Source organism: Rhineura floridana, chromosome 1, assembly GCF_030035675.1.
Source record: "Rhineura floridana isolate rRhiFlo1 chromosome 1, rRhiFlo1.hap2, whole genome shotgun sequence".
NCBI classification, from domain to species: domain Eukaryota; kingdom Metazoa; phylum Chordata; class Lepidosauria; order Squamata; family Rhineuridae; genus Rhineura; species Rhineura floridana.
This window is the reverse complement of record NC_084480.1, coordinates 31,453,421-31,474,459: the sequence shown is the minus strand read 5'-3', so window position 1 is coordinate 31,474,459 and position 21,039 is coordinate 31,453,421. Positions and strand designations below refer to the sequence as shown.

General features: G+C 41.6%; 1 protein-coding gene across 1 annotated transcript; it reads right to left on the bottom strand.

The window, feature by feature from the left end:
- Positions 1-12,056: 12,056 nt before the first annotated feature.
- Positions 12,057-20,784, bottom strand: MRPS30 (mitochondrial ribosomal protein S30). The gene is made up of 5 exons (XM_061617538.1): positions 20,098-20,784; positions 17,723-17,868; positions 14,692-14,797; positions 13,601-13,777; positions 12,057-12,568 (listed from the first exon to the last, which is right to left on the bottom strand). The coding sequence occupies exons 1-5, from the start codon at positions 20,672-20,674 to the stop codon at positions 12,300-12,302; spliced, it is 1,275 nt and encodes a 424-aa protein (XP_061473522.1). The 5' UTR covers positions 20,675-20,784; the 3' UTR covers positions 12,057-12,299.
- Between the last annotated feature and the right edge of the window lie 255 nt (positions 20,785-21,039).

Sequence of the window (21,039 nt, the reverse complement as noted above, 5' to 3'; positions counted from 1 at the left end):
CACACAGTGCATAGTTCAACTATGGAATTCCTTTCCACAAGAGGCAGTGATGGCCACCAACTTGGATGGCTTTAAAAGAGATTTAGACAAATTCATGGAGGATAAAGCCATCAGTGGCTACTGGCCATGATGGCTACTTCCACTGCTGGAGGCAATATGCTTCTGAATACCAGTTGCTGAGAACTGAAGGAGGTGAGCATGCTATTGCACTCAGGTCCTACTTGCGGGCTTCCCACAGGCATCTAGTTGGCCACTGCGAGAATAGAATGCTGGACTAGATTTGCAGACGGGCACCAGATCTTCCTGGAGATGCCAGAGATTAAATCTAGAATCTTCTGCATATAAGGCTGATGTTCTACCACTGAGCTGTGACTCCTCCCCAAGTAATGTAAATTTACTTAACATGGTGGCTGAGAATAAAACAGTATGTATCAATATCTGTGTCACTGACATTGTTGCACCATCCTGTTGTTTCATTACGCTGACTGGTGATATTGCAGGAGGTTAGAGTAATTGGCCTGTGTTTCAGAAATGGGTTGAATCTACTGCTTCATAATGGAGAGCATCACAAATGCCAATGATGTGTAGAAGGAAACCTGGGTGGGGGGAGGGGAAAGAAATGAGGTGTCATTCTTGGTCTCCCTAGGTCCTACTTACTCTACAGGAGACTAGAGCCAATGAGAAGGTTAGGTGGTCTCAGGTGAGCTGCAGGTAAGTCTGTGTTCTAAGGAAAGGGAGGGGCTGTGAAACAGTCCCTAAACGCAGCAAACACAAGGCAAAAAGGAAGAGCATCTTGAAGAAGTGGCCTTTACAATCTTGACAAGTGCACACTCATCTGGGTGTAAGGTCTATTGACCACAGTGGGACTTGCTTCTGAGTAGAAATAGGGGAGGAACTCCATTTCGTTCTTGATTTAAGATGAAATTACCTAATTTTCACTTTATGAAACAATATGCAAACTGAAAACACAGCCATCTGTGCAATTTTTGCAAAGCAATTCTCTGGCCAAGTAATGTGAGCCAAAATGCAAAACCTAAATGCATATATTAGTGAAAACAACATACAAAAATGCATTATATTAGGGAAATTGCTTTGCAAAACTGTATATATTAGGCAGAATGGCATACAAACGTGTATACTGGGAGAAATTCACATTAAACGCTCATTAGTTTTCGTAACCCAAAAAAATTGCAAAGTGATGTGGAAAGGTGGAGAACTGCACTTAAGATTCGAAAGATGAGAAACGGAGAGAAACCAAAATTGACAAATGTGCCCACCTGTGCTTCTGAGTAAACAGGTATAGGATGGGAGTTGTCTGTCACTTCTGGATTCACTCTAAATAGTGTAAAGCTCCAAGTCAGTGGGTTTAGAAGGAGCGTCTCCCAGCCAGATGAGTTTAAGAAGCATGAGCCCTCCCTATGTTAGAAGTTGGTGATGCTTGACCCAGATGCCAGCTTTGAAAGAAGTGCAGGGCTTAATAACTGAACCTGCTTCCTCAGACTGCAGCATCAACAGTTTCACTTGATGAAAGCCATGTGCAGTTTGTGTTGCTTTTCTTGGCCTAATTATTTAAGTGATGAAAAGGAAAAGAATGGCTTCTGCGTACTCTTCTCTGACCTTGAGCACTTCTTTACACCTGCACAGAGCAAGGTATTTAAAAGCAATGTCCTGATCAATTCATTTACTGAGGTTATTTTTAGTCCACTTTTCAATCCCATCAGATTCCCAAAGTGGGTGCAATTAAAAGATTTTGACAGTTCAAAAACATTAAAACAAATGACACAAACTCTTCCTTTGCCTACAGGGCTATATATGGGAATATTTGCATACAGGGTTTGCATATGGGGAAGAACCATAGCTCATTTGTAGAGTGCCTGCTTTGCATGTAGAAGGTCTCAGGTTCAATCCCCAATATCTCCAGGTAGGGCTGGGAGAAGCCCCAGTCCAAAACTTCAGAAAGCTATTGCCAGTCAGTGTAGACCATACTGAACTAGATGGACTAATGGGCTGACTTAATATAAGGCACTTTCCTATGTTGTGTTAAATGGAGAGTTGAGCTGTTTCCACATTTGACCAAAATGCTCACATAGGTACCCACAATATAGGGTTGCAACTGAAATCCTATAACTACACCAGGTGCTTGCTCCACACCCATTTGTAATGCATATCTGAAACCAAATATTCATTTTTTTAAGAGGGAAAGTGAGTTATCATATTATGCCACCTTTCCTAAAATTGATACTTCCTACCTTTTTTGTGAGCTTTGCATATTAACATTAAAGACCTAGACAAACAAAAAAAGGATAAAAGAGAGCAATGCCATTAAAAGAACAATGTCATTAAACTTCTTTATGGATTTACCAATTGTCTTCCTAAACCAAAATTCAAGGTGGTTGACCAATAAGTAAAATAAAGGCAATAAACATATAAAAGATAAAATTAATGAATAACAAAGAGCTTCTTAAAAATAAAAACAGGTAAGTATGTATCCAATTAAGTTTTACTCAGAGGACCCACCCATTGAAATTGATAAACCTAGGTTAATTTCAACACGCCTTCTCTGAGTATGATTAAGGTCGTATCCACACCATACATTTCAAATAGTTTTATACCAGTTTGACGCTCATGCCTTCCCCTGATGAATCCTGGGAGCTGTCATTTGTTAAGATTGTTGAGAATTGTTCAGGGACCTCTATACCCTTTACAAAGCTACAATTCCCAGAGTGATTTAACAAGCTCTGTGATCCAGCAGGGCATTTCTTATGCTTCCCTGTGAGCAGGAAACTGTGAGACTGGCCCATCATTGTTTGGAGGCCATTCTCTTCCTGCAAATTCTGGGTCTATGTTAATGAAGTCTTAGAGTCAGCTACATGCTCAATTAATTGGCAAGGATAAGGGCAGTCAAGTAAAGAAGGGGTATAAAAAAAGGCATGTAGTAACTTGAGGATTAGGGAGAGGAGTATACAAGAAGTGTGAGGGGATGGCAGTTTTTACTAGCGGGGAAGGGTTGAAGTTTTGGGACTGAAGCTACAGCCCAAGCCACTGGAAAAACTTGCCCAGCTCTCATAAACGTCCCAGGATTTCACAGGTTAAATCTCCCATATTTCCATATCCAAAGCTTAAACAAGGAACTGGAAGTTAAGGATGAAGACTCTGTAGAGGGATTCTGCAGTTCCACGCCAAATAGATGCTGTTCTTGGTAGAAAGATGAGCAAATTCCCTCCAGTCTAATTTGGAAATAGTTCAGATAGACCAGACTGTTTACTCAGCTGTCCAAGCTAGGCCTAAATTGGCAGTGGACCCAGGATGGCAGTTTAAGAAATGTACCCCAAAATCTCTACCACAGTGTCACTGAGGACACTGGTAGCACATCTCTCAAGCTGAGTGTACCTGCAGTGTGATCCAAGTATTGCATCGCAACATGCTCTGAAAGCCGCTCCTTTTAGCTCCGGCTGCCTCTTGTCCTAGAGGCAGCAAAATGTCTTGGGTCAGCTGCTATATCAGGATGGAAGCAACGGAAGTGAAAAAGATTCTGATTCCGTTGGCATGTGTTGCAAGATGGAACAAGTGGCATGCATCAGCTAAGATGGGGAAATAGGAGGTTCATATAGAGCGTACAGCTTTTTCTTTTCTTTTTGGTAGCTACCCAGTGTGGGTAGTGTAGTGGCCAGCATACTGGGCAGCCTCTGCTCTGGGCTGACATCTCTACTCAGGCAGAAAAGCTTGCCTTGTAAGGCTCTCACTCAAACATACTTCACAAGGTTACTGAGATGATAATATGGGAGAAGTTGCCATTCTCTTTGGAGGAAGGCTAGATTAAAAAAAGACATTGGCAAAAATTACTTGAGAATGTTTGCTATGAAGAATGAGAGGAACTTGATCGTCCTTATATGACAGGTCCTGGAAATTGGTATAATATGTACAAAGTTTATATTTTCCTTCTCCAAGGTTGGGTTCATATTTTCTATTTAAATATTTATAAACTGCACTTCCATAAAAATAAAAAAGCTGTGTACACCATACAACGTTACAATAACATTGCAAAGGTCTGTCTGAATAAACCTGTTTTTAGGAGATGTCTCCTGGCAAGGAATTCCACAGGGCAGGGCCTGCCACAATCAAGGGTAACTGAACCTGAGGGGCGTGGGGAACCACCAGAAGTGCCCCATCAGTGATCAAAGTGGTGCATAAGGAATAAGTTGTTTAGGGCTTTGTGAAAACACAAGAACCTTCAACCTGGCCCAGGAGCAAATTGGCAACCAATGCTGCACTCTCAGCAGAGGAGTAATGCAGGGGTACCTAACATGATAGCTAAAGTGATGCCCTCCAAAAGTTGATGGACTCCAAACTCCCATCATCCCTGACCATCCGCCATGCTGGGGAGCCTGATGGGAGTTGTAGTTCAACAACAACTAGAGGGCACCATGCCATGTACCTGTAGTGTCATTCAGCTCATATAGCTCTTTGCTGCCTTTTTGACCATTTAATCTTCTTTCTCACTGTGAAAGCCGCAATGACAATCTATGAACCAGCAGTGCTGGGGACTAAAACTATATGATTTGTGCTGAAGCTCTGCAGGCCAGGTCAGTGAGCGGATGGGAGGCTGCACACACGCACGCTACCACCACCATAAACTCTACTGAAGGTGAGATACAAATGCAACTTTAAAAATCTAAGGAAGAGAGGGAGTGCACACCACTAAGTTCCCCATGGGCATCTGCAGCGAGAGGAATCCCTTTCTACAGCTGTCGCAGGGCCTGATGCCCCATACAAACCAAGCAAGCCATTCCAGTGCTTGCAGTGGCAAATACAGCATTCCCTTCTATTTCAGATGGATAGTTTGAAAATGTTTGAAATACAGTCCTAACACTTTTACATCCAAGATCCAATCGTTAATAAAATGATTGCATTTCATTTCTATTCTGTGGGTTAATTCCAGAATGAGTATTGAAGACTTTTCCCCCCTCTGCCTTGCTTTAAACGTTTAAGGCCCCAAGTTAAAACTTAACCACCACTACATCCACAATCTACACTTTGAGCAATTCTTTGCACTTCAGCATTCAGCCAGAAATCCTCTTCATCATACGCAGCCTTTGATGGAGGAGCCTTTGCTCTGAGCCATGTGGCAATGAGACTCTTTAAGACTGCAAACAGCTGAGGTTAAGCTAGAATTGCTGAGCGCCATCATACTTGGAAGTATTTCAGTTGCAGGCTGTGAGAGAGGTCGACCTCAGCATAGAAAGATAAATGCAGTACAATTAAGACACATATTCCCATACTTCCTAGTTAGCAGGATTGGAATTCTCAATGGGGGCCCAAAGGCAGCACTTTGTAGAAAGCAGCATATATCGCTGGAGCTCATAGAGGATAATCTGGCTATGAGCAATGATTATGAAATAGAGCCTTGATGTTCAGAGACAGCACGTCACCAAATGCCAGATGCTGGGGTGGAGGGTAATAGTGAGTTAATGCTATTGCTTTCTTGTCCTGTAAGCTCAAGTGGTAGAGAGCACTTGCTCTGCATGCAGAAAGTCCCAGGATCAATTCATAGAATCTCCAAGCAAATCTGGGGGGAAACTCCTCTCTGGAATCCTGGACAAGCACTACCAGTCAGGGTCAATAATACTGAGCTAGATGTAGACAGCAGCATCCTGTGCTGGCTGGTCACCATGGGAAAGGACACCGGAGTATGTAGACTTCATAGGTGGTACCATCTTGCTTCAGTCTGCTATTGCTTTGGAGCAGCCAACCCCAGAGGGAATGATGGTCTAAGGCAATTTTTATTGGCTTTCCTAGTATGGAATTGAACAGATTGCCATTCTAATTAGTTATACGAAGCACACACAGCCTTCTCAGTAGAGGTACAGGTATAGAATAACACCTCATGGGGACCAGGTAAACCCCCTAATCTAAACTTCTGATGCTAAACTTGAGAGCGGCCATTGGCTATGACTTCCTATGGGTGCATTTCAGCATGCTTAAGTTCAGGCTGTGTGCAACACGAGGGTTTCTTCTCACTGTCTCTATAGACTGGTTAAGTGAGAAAAGACTTGCGAAGCACTGGAGTTGAGAGAGTGGCTGTGAAACTTGGGAAGTCCATTGTGGAGCATGGAAAACTGCCAAGTCTATGCCTGTCCACATCCTTCCCTTCCAGCCATGCTCTGCCCAGAAAGTTGGCCAAGGAAGGTGTTCCCTCCTTTGCTTTAGCCTGAAGCAGCACTCTTAAACCAGCTTGTCTGAGTAAAGAGCTGGGGTAGGAGGCATCAGGAGCAGCAGGAGAAAGGGGTGTGGGAGGTCAGAAGGAAAAAAAAACTGGAGCAAAAGGAACTGGACGTCTGGGAGGGGGAGAGAATGCCTGTGTTTCCCAGGGAAACTTCCCCCATTTGAGTTAGTGTACTAAAGCATCAAGTGGAAAGAGCCCAGCACTTTTTCACGAGGCTAGACTTTGAAGAATGTTAATGACTTTTCATTTTAAAACCCAAGACAAGAAAATATTGCTTAGTCAAATGACCTCTGGGAGAAAGAGACCACTGGATGTGGCACGTTGTTGTTCTGTTTTGTTTAGGACTGCTGCTTGATATATGAGAGGCCTGCAGGTGCATTCATGCTGTGCAAGTATTTTCCACTTCCGTCGTCAGGTGGCCAGAAAAGCAGCAGTGTTTGCCTCACCCTGCAAAGCTTGGCATAGAAGACAAGAAATTCCAGTGCTTGGAATATTTCAGTGTTTTAAGATTTGAAATAACGTTTTGCATCTTTGGTAGCTTTGCCAAAGAATCACATTCAAGTTCTTTTCAAAAGTAACTTCAAAAATACTTATGTCCCTGGCCTTTATTCCAATCATAACTGCAGTTAATTTTTTTGGTTAATATTTCAGCAACCCAGCCCCCTAAACCTATGAGGACCCCGTAGCCACCTGAGACTCGTTATGGCCAGCAAGTCTGCTGCAAAAGCATATTGATTTCATAGATAAGATCTGACAAAGTGGAAAGCCTCTAGAGACAAACACATATGCCTTTTCTTTGGATAAATTAGCATTAAAAATTATGCACAGAAGGTTGAGTCACACAAAAACCTTCCTTAGGATGAATGTAATTTTGCTACAAGTTTTTGCCTAACCATTACTAGCTTCAAACACAACACATTTCTGTGTATGAGAAAGCATGAAAGCTACATGCAATGATCATGTTGCTCTATTTCATTATCTGTTTATGTAGTAGGAAGCAAAATAGACATATAAGCAACCACTACCAGGTAATACTGAAATGGTGCTTTCCCCCCTACACATAAATGCTTTCAGAATAATATTTGATGCTCCTGATGTTTTTATTTTCTCAATGCAACCATGGAACAAGTTAAGTGGAAACAACTCAAATGAACCCAACCACAAGGCAGGTCCCAACTAGTCATGTAAAATGGTTGCCATAGGCATTATTGCACTGTTTCCATAACATCACAAACATGCTTAAATGGAGGCTGGAGATGGTGCATCCAGTGCTGCGATAAGCAGTATTTTGCTCAGATTTCCATGAGCTGCTGGAGACGCAAAATGTAAAGAAGCCACTGCATATTCCAGGTGTCTGAGTGCACACAACTGGATTATAAGTAAGTTATGCTGTTTCAAGTTACAAAGAGTCCCTTCAGGGATAAAGCAGTAAATATTTACTCTAGGGTTGCCAGGTTCCTGGCCCGAGATTGATCCTGTATCTTTAGGAGAAGAGAAAGTCAGCCAAGTGCAGGTGTTCATGCAACATTATAATGAGAAAAACCACAAGGTGGAATTCTTCCTACCCCTTGCACAACCTTTAAATGTTAAGACCTCTTGGAGGCTGGGCCCAGCCTTCAAGAGGTCTTCTGTATCTTTAAAAGCTGTGCAGGGGGAAAGGAGAATTCCACCTTGTGGTTTTTCCTATTACAATGTTGCAAGAACACCAGCACTTGGCTGACTTTCTCTTCTCCTAATGAGAAGGTCTCAGGCCCTGAACCTGGCAACCATAATTTACTTCTGTTTATCTTGCAATCAACAGTAACATACAGTTCCAGCCCTGCTACCCCTCATCCCATGAAGCCCATGGAAGATACAGGCCAAGGAGGGAAATCAAAATATTAGCTATTGTTGTTATGTGCCTTCAAGTTGATTAAGACTTATGGCGATCCTATGAATAGTAGTTGGAAGGGGGCCTATAAGGCCATCAAGTCCAACCCCTTGCTAAATGCAGGAATCCAATTTAAAGCATACCTAACAAGTGGCTGTCCAGCTGCCTCTTGACTGCTCCAGTGTTGGAGAGCCCACCACCTTCTAGGTAATTGGTTCCTTTGTTGTACCGCTCTAACAGTTAGGTTTTCCTGATGTTCAGCCAAAATCTGGCTTCCTGTAACTTGAGCCCATTATTCTGTATCCTGCACTCTGGGACAATCAAGAAGAGATCCTGGCCCTCCTCTGTGTGGCAACCTTTTAAGTACTTGAGGAGTGCTAACAGTTCTCCCCTCAGTCTTCTCTTCTTAAGGCTAAACACACCCAGCTTTGTTTCCAACCCCCTGATCATTGTTTCCCATCCTCTGAATCTGTTCCAATTTATCTGCATCCTTCTTTAAGTGTGGTGTCCAGAACTGGATGCAGTACTCAAGATCAGGCCTAACCAGTGCCAAATAGAGGGGAACTAGGAACTAGTACTTCATCCAATTTGGAAACTATACTTCTGTTAATGCAGACTAAAATAGCATTTGCCTTTTTTGCAGCCACATTTCACTTCTGGCTCATAGCTTGTGATCAACAACAGTTCCAAGATCCTTCTCAAACGTAGTGTTGCTGAGCTAAATATCCCCCATCTTATAACTGTGCATTTGGTTTTTTCCTAGATGTAGAACTTTGCACTGATCCCTGTTAAATTTAATTCTGTTGTTTTAGCCCAATGCTCCAGCCTATCAAGATCCCTTTGAATTTTATTTCTGTCCTCTAGGTATTAGCTATCCCTCCCAATTTTGTATCATCCACAAATTTGATAAGCAGATGATTGGGATAGCAAGTTTAGGAAGGGTCTCAATTAAAGTCAAATTTAATAGAAATATGTAATAGTTTGAGGTTTTTTAAATGTTGCAGATGTTATCACATCATTGTCATTCTCCAGTGTTGGATTGGGGACAAGCAGAAAGTGTTACCCTGGAAACAGTTCACTTATACCAGCCATCCTAACCTTGTGGTCTCCAGGTATTGTCAAACTATTACTTTCATCAGCTTCAGCCAGCACAGGATGGCTGATTCATATTACTTGTTGAACAGCAATTGGGGGGTGGGGTGGGGGGTTTGCAAAGAAAGAGAAAGTGTCAGAATTTCCAGCCCCCCCCCCTTGCATGAATCTAAGTAGCTGTTCGGATCTAGTCATATTAATGAGATTAAGAGTTATAGGGAATGTGACAGTATTCCACAGGCAAATTGTGGAAAATTGTGTTCAAGGTCTAAGGTTTACAAAGTCACTGCTGATGACAAGTGTCCAAAAGTCTAATCAACTACCGAAATCACCCAAATCACATGAGCTCTTTATCTGTCACTCTTGTGGAGCAGCATGGATTCCCTCCGTATGTGGCAGTGTGCGACCCGTGGAAAGCATGTATTAAAATGGGTTGGCATTTGCAAGATAACACATTTCTGTTCACACTATAAAAGGTGGCAAACTAAGGAACATATGGAGTGCTTGTGTACTGAGGGACTTTTGCTTTTTAAAAATAATAATAATACATACTTCTGTACCATAGTATGCATGTACAATATGTATATTCTTCTATGGGAGCAAGAATGGAAAAGAGGATAAATCTATAGAATAATTAACTAATGTAACAATGCTATTATCAGAATGATACTACTAAGGAGACTACCATTTAATTAGAAAATAGTTAAATATGCACCAAGAATTTCTCTCTAAACACTGCTTTCCAAATTAAAAAATTATCGTGGGAGCCTTTAAATTGAAGTCATTTTTGCAGGGAAGGAAACAGAATGGTAATCTTACAGTTCTACACATTTTAAAAAGCAAACCATTTTAACACCAGGTGGGCACACTGACACTGCTTTTCATGTAACACGATAGTGAACAGTGCCATCTGCTGTTGCAGACTTTCTACACTTATAATGGTATAGCTACCAAAAACAATATCTTAAATATACAATTTAATACATTGTTTGTAGCCAAAAATCCAAATAGTATCTGAAGTCAATGGAAGGGGCTTTTATTACAACAGTGGAATTTTTCACTGGTTTCCCCACCACAGATGCCCTGATCTCAAAGCTTTACAGGGTTTTTGAAACTCCCTTCAGCTTAAAGGCATGCAACATGCATGGCTGTTTTTTAAGAAGAACAAGTCTAAAAATCAGCAGGCTCACAGAAATAGTTCTACAGTTCTTGGATTGGCTCCTGATCCACTTCCACATCCAATCACCTTCAGCTGTTGGTGGTTAAAGAATATGATGGGTCAGCTTTAACACAGCTTCCTCTGTTTAGCTTCCTTTCAGGGACAAACATCTAATTATGGCAGCACAATGTGCATACTATGCTTACCACCACCGTGAAAACTAGGCAAGTGCCTGGGTCATTCTGCTTTAAACTGTAGGTTACAAATGTCTCCTACACAAAAAACCTTCCACACCTCCCTACACATATTAAACTACTGTGGCTAAGCTAGTACATTTTGCTCCAGTATCTAGTTTTCTAAGTGTAGAGCTTTATATTGCATGAAGGAATATGAGCCCACACTGGAGGGGAAGTTTTGGATCCCCTGCCATCTTTGCTATACTGTAGATCAGCTTCCACCACTATCATGTCCAGTTTGCCCCCAGCACAAATACATCATAGCTTAAAGCCAGTGTAAGGCATCATTACCTGAAAGCAAATGCCACACAAGCAACAGATACCATGTGGGGAAGTTGCTGTCCACACACACATCACTTACTGCATACCCAGCTTTCCATTCACTGAATGATAACCCACGTTTTGAAAAATTTACTGTTTGTTTACAATAACTTAGGGAGGTAGGTGAATGATAAAGCAAGCAACTATGTTTCAGTCAACTCATATCTTAATGCAGGCACCTAGCAATGCAATTCAGTCTTCATTAGATGCTTCAATCACACACATTGCTCTTAACTTACCAGAGGTTGTATTGAAAGATGTATGGAAGATTTATGTATATGAATATATTAGCCTCATTAAAGATAGGCATCTAGGGGTCAACCTGTAATATAGCAGCCTATATATAGCAGCTTTGATCAATTTTCTATTTTTATACTAATTCTACAGAAACTTTAATAAAATGCATCTTCTTACAGAACTAGAAATTAGATTTTGGGGTTGGGAAGGCAAAGCAAGGAATTTGGTTTGAACTCATTTATATGACATTCTGTTAAAGATGGGGACATCAAGGTGGTGGCCATGCACAGTGGCACCCTTGACAACCAGTGCCCACAAAGCCTGTTCCCGCTTCATCACTGGACATCAAAGATCCCCTTGAAAAACACATAAAGGAGAAAGAGGAGTACTGTTGCTATTTCCCTTTTTCAGCTCTGTACTGTTTTTAAAGGGTTTTTTATGTTTCTGTACACCACTTTGATGTTTTTTAGAGGGCGGTATATAAATACTTGCATAAGTAAAAATAAAAATATAAACCGTTTTCAGTATTCAGATTAGCACCTGAGCAGAAATGAAAGTGACTAAGGGGAGAGGAAAGGAGAGGAGGGGAAACATTTATTTTAATTCCACTGAATCAAACTTTTCCTCAGACCCCATGGAAAAGCAGAGAAAGAGATGTGAGTGTGGGCTGTGTAAGTTAACAGCATGCTGGGGTGCTACTAGCTGCCTCTCTCAGAGGTACTGAGAGAAACAACTGGAGGGGATGGTACCCATGGCACTCTCTGAAAATTCCAAGCCTATTTAACCAGAAGAAAAGATACACTTCAATACGCTATCTGAAGTGAGATCTCTTTCTAGTTTCTAACAGTTGTGTATTTAATCTGGGTTTTCCTGTCATGACAGAACCAAATTTTAACACAATACAACACACACAAAAGATGTTGGCCTTGGTATTTCATTTAAATAGCTATGTCAATGTGTCTGTCAACATACAAATAAATGAGCCAATGCTGTTAAGAGCACCAGAAGTACTCTTGTACAGATTTCATTCATCCCAAAGAGTCAAATGTAGGAATCGTGCTCAGAATGTTTGCACTTTTAATAGTTCACACAGAATTTCACTTTAAGGATTGGTGCTTGCTTCAGTATCTTGAGAGGATTCAGATTTATCTGAATGTTAAATTATAATTCCTTTGGTCTGTTTAAGAGAAATTTAACCAGTTGAAGCAGAATTTCATCATCAAAACCTTTCACATCATTGTTTTCAATTGCTTCATATAGGGGCTTACTTTCAGTTCCCCAACAAATATTCTTTCTTGGGTTATTTTTATCAGCATCCACAGTTAAAGCCAAGGTATTCAACTGGTAACAAAAGAAGCCAAAGTATCTTCCGTCAGTAATCACAGCCTGCGATACAAAAGGCCGGGTCACATCTGCCTCGCTCCAGAATCCTGAGACACAGAGGAGGAAAAATGAAGCAGCTAAACAAAAGCATTTCTTATGAACAAAGAAACCCACAAGCCATTAAAGGCAAAGGCATCGCAAATCCATTGTAAAAGGATGCATATTTTATTAGTTCACCGGCCTTCCCCAACCTGGTACCTTCCAGATGTTTTGGACAACTTCTATCATCCATTGGTCCTACTGGTTGGGACTGATGGGAGTTGTAGTCCAAAACATCTGGAGGGCACCTGGTTGGGGAAAGCTGATCCAGACTCTTCAGTCTGTCACTCATGCAACTTTCCACAAAGAGGAAGGGCTCCCTGGGGTGGGGGGGGGAAAGCCTAATTAAAACAATTTGTATCTGGCACCTTTATGTTAAATGCAACCTATATATCCAATAAGCAGCCAGAGAATTCTGACACAGTTTCCAAACCAGCAAAAGCATGTTAAGAGCTATACAAGATATTTCCAATTCTACAAGGGGTCATAGCTGCTTACAGATCAGTACCTCCCACTTTTTGATTCACTTGTTTCATGAATTTCAAGTTGTAAGGAGCCCTAATCATGCATTCTAAAGAAAGTGTGACGACTTAAACTGGGGCAGGAGTGTGCAGATGCTAGCCTCACTCAAATGTCCCCATACACGGTAGGCATACCTGCTCCACTCCCCACCTTCTCACATTTAATGGGAAGGCAGCTTGCAAGCATGTTCAGCTGAAAGCAATAACAAGCCCACAGGTAATCATGAACCCTGTATTATCAGAGCTCCCAATCACAAGGAGGTTTGTAAATACTTTCGATGAACATGGTAACAGGCCCTTTTCAGACCTTCCAGCATAATGTGGAAAGGTCAAGGGCAGAGTGGGCATGCCCAGCACACATACACTTACTCCCCAGTTTAAGCCCTCACATATTCTTTTGAATGCATGAATAGGGCTTAGCATGGCTGTATCATCTTTTAACACTTAGATTTGTGAGCTAGCTATTTTCTTTATTGTGCATCACTGGATATCATCTTTAATCTTTAACTAGAGACTTACCTTGGTACATTGCTTGTGCTCCAGTCCAAGCAAAAAGACTTGCAATTGCATTGGTACGGGAAGGAACTTCAATCTGATCAAAGAGATTCAACTTTATAAGTCTCTCTCTTTTCAGTCGTTTGGGAATTAAATGAAACTGTGTATGCCCATAGGTGCATCGATCTGCTACCTTTGATCCTAAATCCCACAAAAGAAATAATTATTTTTAGATCGTTTTCTATATAACATATAGCATGTAGAATGCTTAGGAAAAATACCAGTTCATTCAAGAGTATCTTCAAAATTGAATATCTTTAAAATTCTTGACAACAGTGATGCTGACAAGTAGTTATTATTAATTAATTTAAATATGAACATAGCGCTATACATAATGCTGCTGTTTTATAAACAATACTTTAGGTAAGCCTGTTAACCCTTAGAAAATCTAGCACCTAATTCATACAAAGAGTAATGTTTAAGCATATAGGAGATTCTGAAATCAGATAGCGGGAGCATTAAAACATTCCATACAAGATGGCTTACCATACTATGCCAATGTAGAATGTTACGGCTAAAATTTGTCTTTCCACATCAAGACCAGGCATTCTGTTCAATCAACTATTCACTTTATCAAGAATACTGTACTTGTTTAGTACAGTAGCAACTGTAGCAAAGACTGAACTACAAGAAGCTGTGAAATTCATGGTTTATATGCCACCTCAATCGCAGCATTACTAAATGCATTAATTAAGGAAGCTGCTGTTCTTGCAGGCACAGTTATCCCCAATGTACAATATTGGGATAACAGAGGCCTACCCGACAAATCTACTGTAAGGTTTGATGCAACGTATGCAAAGCAATTTAAACAAGTTGTCCATAAACACCTAGTATCAATGACTTATTGCAGTCTTGTTGCAAAATGATTTGTTTTGTTAAAAACTTTTAACAAAACATTGGAACACAGAAAAAATAGCATGCATTATATTTTGTAATATCAAATTACAATATAAATACAATTTACAATTAAAACAGAAATTAAACATTCAAAACATTTGTACACAAACACCCAAGTAGAAATTTTATATATTGGTGTTTTGATGTGGCAGTCTTACCTATAAATATTTTGTTGTAATATTGTCGTTTGAACAATGGAAGTTTGTCAGGTAAGACATTAATAACAGGAATATCTCCAGGGGCCACATAGTCCAGGGGCACAAACTTAGAAAAAAAAGTGAAAATCATTTCAGTAAACAAAAAAAAAATGTATCTTGCTTTTCACCTCATCTAATGATGACAGTAATAAGAGGTTCCTTTCACTATGGACCAATTAACTACAAGATCTCAGTTATGTTGACTTTTGTAATTTACCACTAGCCTGCTTGTCTTGGCTGAAACTGTAGATACCTGCAGACACAGTGGCCTGGTTAGCACATAACAATAAGCCAAACTATGGGTTAGCATCAATAATACTTGCAGATACAGAGTAAAATCTTTGGCCCCTTCACTCTTCCCCCAGTCCTGCTGTTGTCATGTTATCCCAGTGCTAAGCCTTAGTTCACATTACATCTGAAGCTGGTTGGCTGGTTTAGGAGAGACAAGCCATGGCTCAGCCCTGGGCAGCATAGCAGCAACGAGACCAAGGAAGAGTGAAGCAGCTGTGAGTTTGCTTGATCGTGTTCAGTCATGGTTTAGCTTAGTGCAGGAATGGGGAACATGCGGCTCTTCAGGCACTGTTGGGACTCCAACCCCCATTAGCCCAGCCAGCATGGTTAATGGTCAGGGATAATGGGTTTGTAGTCCAACAGCAGCCGGAGGGATACAGGTTCCTCAACCTTAGCTTAGTGTTATATGCAAACTGGGCCAGTCTGTGCTTGGTTTCTGAAGAGGTAAAGAACTGAAATGGTGCTTACCCTATGCAACAAGCAGAATCACACAGGCAACTTCTGTAACACTACCATGGAAGTATGTTGTATGTGTGGCTCAGGTTCTTCTTTTCCCTGGTAGCTGTGCTTGACTTTCCCTGCATGAAACTACATGAAGTAGGGCCCAATACTTTCTCTTGAATCAGGGAACCCTTCAGTGCCAGGAGGAATGTCCCCCATTTTCACTTTTCACATATATTGGGGAGAAAGGCATACAAGAATTGAACACACCTAGCACTTGCCTGGAGCTTAAGTGATGTCACTGGTTCAAGGCTAGCAGCAGCAACAATGGCAGGTAGGAGATGAATATAGGATGCAAGATCACCAGAATGGGTAAATATCCCTGAGTTATTTGTACGACTGGATAGCACTCCCCATTTCCAGTTTAATGATACAATGAGGATGATTACATCCATGTTTCTCCCTACTTTTTCATTTCCTTTTCCTCCCTTGAGTTGTCATATCATTCATTCAATTCACTCTACCGCACAAATCCACCATTTTCACTTTGTGTAAATACACAGAGAAACAAACACCTCCATCGTATTCCTGTGACAAAAGGAAAGTCTCCAATTCCCTCATACAGTAATGCCTCAATTAATGAATCCTCCAGGAACAAAGCTCCTTGAAAGGAAAGCTTTTTAAAGATGAAACTAACCAGCTTTGCTTTGCAATCAATAAAGGGATAATCCTATGCCTTTATTTTAAGATGAAACTGAACAGCTTGTTTCTTTGTTTTGCTATGGATAAACCTTCAAGCCTGTGGCTTTGCCTTCAGGTGAAACTGACTAGCATGTGTCTGCTTTGCTATGGATAAACTGACAAGCCTGTGCTTTTGCCATACTATGGTAAAACTGACAACCTTGGGTGTTTGCTTTGCATTAAAGAGATATCTTGCTTTCTCCCAGGGCTGGGGAGGGAAGGATCCAATATGATTCAGGGGAGGGAGAGGCACTCTTTAAAGTCCCTGTTGAAGTTGTCCCCACTGTCCATGAGCGGGTGTAGGAACCTATCCCTATTCTTTCCATGTTATTCCTACCTCTGGTACCAAAGTTTCTGCTAAAGAAGTAAAGCCTAGGAATGCATCTACTTTGTTAACTGAGATATTACTGTATAGCAGTGTATGGGTAAAAACAGCTTTACATATACACATCTTAAGATAAGAGGCACTAAACAAAAGCACCAGAAAGTAATTTAAACAATCAAGCCAATTAACTCCTTGGCCTCACACAAATCCTAAACCGTAAAGCCCCCAAATTCTAAAACCAGAAAGAACCCTACATTTATAGCACAATACTATTCAGATATACTCAGAGTTCCTTTCAATTTACCTCCAATCCTGCATAGGATTGCAGCATTAGGCTACTTAATAGACAAAAATGAGAGCAACCTATCCATCTTTACACAGCAAACAGTAGAGCTAGTTTAGCATGTAATAGCACCAAAGGCTCCAAGCCATTGTGAAACTTTTTCTACTGAAACAGGAAATTAAAAAATGACAAAGAGCCTATGAAAAGTTATAGAAATAGATCTGAAAATATTATGTGGCAGCAGTTCTCTAACTGTGCAGCGGGACAACAGTAGGTATAAGTACTATTAATATGCCTTGGGGGGGAAATAAAAGGCTCCTATGAATCTAAAGTGGAGGCTATCCACAGTATATCTGCATCTCATTTACCCTGGATCTCCCTTCCAGTCTTCTAAATGCCTCTAAAATCTATTCTGGAGGGTTAGGGGCTTTCTAGAGCAGAGCTGGGGGCATGAGGTGATAGAAGGAGAAGTCCATTGCATGCTACTGGATGTTGCCCTTTGGATACAGAGATACTGTAAGAATACCAGCCCTCAGTGGGGAGTGCCCAATAGCCAGTGCTGTGCCCATCTCCTTCTGGCTTGGGAGACACACCCAAATCAGAGTGACTGATGCAAAAACACAGGGGGTGAATTTCTTTGAGCATAAATAGTTCTTACTCTTACATGCTCTCCAGTTTTAATTAAGAAAATATCAGTTATTGGGTATGTTTGCTATATTCTAACTTCTTCACAAGGACAAATTTACATCACACATATTTAACTTAATTTAGTGAAATTGCACCCTTGAAAAGGTGATATGGGATAGAAGCAAGAGGTCTGATTTATACATTTTAGAGCTCAATACTCATCCCCACCCCCAAGCCACCAAAAAGAACAAATCCATTCATTTCTATGAAACTTGGTTTCATACCTCTGAAAGCTGTTTTGTTACACGAATCTGACAGTGTGGTTTATCATCAATCTGAAATCTCAGTGGGTCAATTCTACCCCTCCGATGTCCACGAGGAACCACCGTCTCACCACGCATCCAATAGAAATTTACTTCTGGTTTGAAGTCTGAAATAACAAGAGTGTCTTCAATAGTGCCTGACATCAAGAGCATGCCACAAAAATATTAAGTACACAGGAACACAGAAAGCTGCCTTACAGTGAGTCAGGCCCCTTGGTCCATCTAGTTCAGTACTGTCTACTGACTGGCAGCAGCTCTCCAGGATTTCAGACAGGGTTCTCTCCTGGCCCTACCAGGAGATGCCAGAGACTGAATCTGGCATTTTCTGCATGCATGCTCTAGCCCTGAGCTACAGCCCTTCCCAAAGTATGTAACTGTTCATGTCTGTACAGTCAAGGGTATGTGTGTGACTGCATATCCTTGTATGTGAACACATATATGCGCAACATCTGTATATACTTCTGAACTTAGTTATGCAAAAATTTGCAGTAAGTCAGGTGATTTAAAAAAATGTCTCAAAATGTATATTTGTTTTAATGTTTTTAGTTACTGTAAACCGCTTAGAGAGCTTCAGCTATGAGGCGGTATATTACAATAAATAAATAAGTAAATATAAATAAAAATGTAAACTTTTTATATTTGATTTTTGATCATAAAAGATCAAAAAGATCTATAATTCTCTCCCTCCCCCCCCCAATAAGTGATGACTACACAATCAGGTTAGAAATCTGGTGCTGAAGCAGTAATTTTTCTGAGGCACTTAAAGTCAAATCTGACTTGCATGGTTTAAGAGTAACTGGTGTTATTCTAATAGGCACTAGGAATTAAGCACTTTGACAAATTAGGTAGCAACATTGTCTAGGCCCATGTGGTTTAGCACTGTCAAAATAACTCCTGGTCACTGTAACTGGCAGGAACACTGATCTGAATCACATTTAGTGTTAATCCATAGCATATGCGTAGCTGAATACCATTTATCCTTTAACGCAGACATTAGCCAAAATATTTCAGCAACTGAATATTAATGTTTTGGGTTAAGGAATCTATAAAGAAGAATGACTGTTTATTTCTATTTATCTGTTTGCATCAGCAAGCAAAGGACAAAAGGGTACATGTATGAAAAAAGTTTCTTCAGCCATTACTTTCCCTTCTCACTTATCCCTAGAGATCAATTAATAAATCTTAAATTCTTCCCTAGCATGCTCAGCTTAGAGCTCAAAGTTCAGTGGAAAACATTCAATTTATCAAGAATGGAAATAATGACCTAATTACAGGATTGCTGTAAGAGTTATTGAGAAATATGTGAAACACTTCAAAAATGCCAGGTATGTATGCTATATTACAATGTTTTCATCTCCATTTCATAAGGCAGATGAATTATTCCAGAATGCCTACCCCCCCACACACACACTTATTTGAGTACCCACACTTATTAACTCATTGGTTCACACCTGAATTCCTGAGTTGGATACTATTTAAACTATTGGATATAGCAGAATATATACCATAGGTAGGATAGTTTCCATTCTGTAAAGTTGCTACGTTAGAAAGCTAGTGTAGAGAAGTGTCTAAGCGTGCAAGTCTCACATGCAAATGTCATCTCAGACATACACTGCCTATGAGGTCTAAGGCAAGCCACCAAGTGTTACAAATGTTCAGCATAGCTATGAAGAATGCATGCATGGGGAAACGTACAGCAGAAGGCTCTGCTCGCAACCTATATATTTTTGTCTAAATATCTGGAGAGTGTGTACACGTATAAGCTCATTAAGATTCAAATGAATGAATGTAGTTAAATGGTAGAGCCTCCTGTTGGCATAACGCTGCTTCAGGCGGTAACCACATTTGGTGCCCTTCCTGTTTCTAACACAGCTTCTCTTTCAGCCCCTTCAGCTAACATACAATAAGAGAATAACTGGTGGAAATTGTGGGAGGAGTACTCTGCATGTTAAAAATACAAGTATTACACTATACTAGATAAATGTCACTCACAAAACAGAAGCTACTTGGAATTACTTATGGCTTCCATCTTTGATCTGTTTAATAATTTTAAGGATCTCTAAACTTTGCTGACATGTATATAAATCTTTGCAATTGATTAATATTGTCACCCTACAAATTGCTCATCAGCACCTGGATAGATAAGAAGCTTGACCAGATGACCTCTGAAGTCCCTTCCAATTCTATGACTCTAAGTGTACAGTATTTAGGATCGTAGCAGACATCCTGACAGAGCAGAGGCTACTTGAATGCGCCACCATTCTCTCTCTCTCTCTTACACACACACACACACACACACACACGTTTTCCATTAGCAACAATGAGGGCTCACACACCTATGACAGAAGAACCAAGCACCGGGTTGAGGCTGGCCAGACGAGCCGTCAGGCTAGGCACCAGGTGAGTGAGGAAGGGGGCAGGTCCCTGGTCAATGGCACGGAACAGGTAAGGGGCCCGTTTGCGCTGGTAGAAATGCTCCTGGAGTAGCACGTCACACACCACGGATCGGAGCTCGGCCAGGTCGCAGCGGTCTTCCCCTCCTGCTGCTTCTTCTCTCGCCGCCTCCACAGCGGGTAGCCCCTGCACGAAGACGGTCTTGGTGAAGTTCTGGTACCAGCGGTCTGCATTGATCGCCCACGTTTGTGGGTAAACCACGTACTTGAGGCGCTGCCGCTTTCCGTAGATCCAAAGTTTCTGCTCGACCGAGGGCGCGTCGTGGATCTCCTGGTGGAACCGCTCCAGGCGCCGGCGCTTGGCCGCAGCGCTCTTAGCCGTGAGAGAGGCTACTACCGGTGGATACAGAGACGGAGGGGAGGCAGCACTGAGGGCAGGCGCCGCTAACGGCTCAGTGTGGAGCAGGCGCCGCCGGGGCCGAGCGTTGCACAGCAACCGCAGCCCTCCGGACGCCGCCATCTTGCCTGCGAGAAACGGAAAAAAGGAAAAGAGCCACTTCCGGGCACGTCGGGTACCGCGGTTGGCCGCGCGCCCTCACATGACTCGGCCTGAGAGCCGCTCGCGCCAAAGATTTCGCTGGCAGAACGTCAACCGGGCGGCTTCTCATGGTTGTGACGGGGCAGGGGGAAGGGATGTCTGGCGGCCGCGCATGCTCGTTACCCTCAAGCGGGATAATCACACACTCAGAATTACGTCCCGTGAAAATTCATGGTGATTGAAGCCTAAGTGGTGCTACAGGTCTCCACTACCAGCACCAGTGGCTGCAGTGGTTATCGTCAGTAGCTGGAAGCAGGTGTTGCGTAAATGAGTCAATACAAAGGGCG

Coding starts and splice junctions, on each gene's coding strand:
- MRPS30 (XM_061617538.1), bottom strand. CDS start 20,674: ATGGCGGCGTCCGGAGGGCTGCGGTTGCTGTGCAACGCTCGGCCCCGG. Junction 17,869..20,097: donor GCTTGGTTCTTCTGTCATAG/GTGTGTGAGCCC, acceptor TTGTTATTTCAG/ACTTCAAACCAGAAGTAAAT. Junction 12,569..13,600: donor AGCACAAGCAATGTACCAAG/GTAAGTCTCTAG, acceptor TCTGTGTCTCAG/GATTCTGGAGCGAGGCAGAT.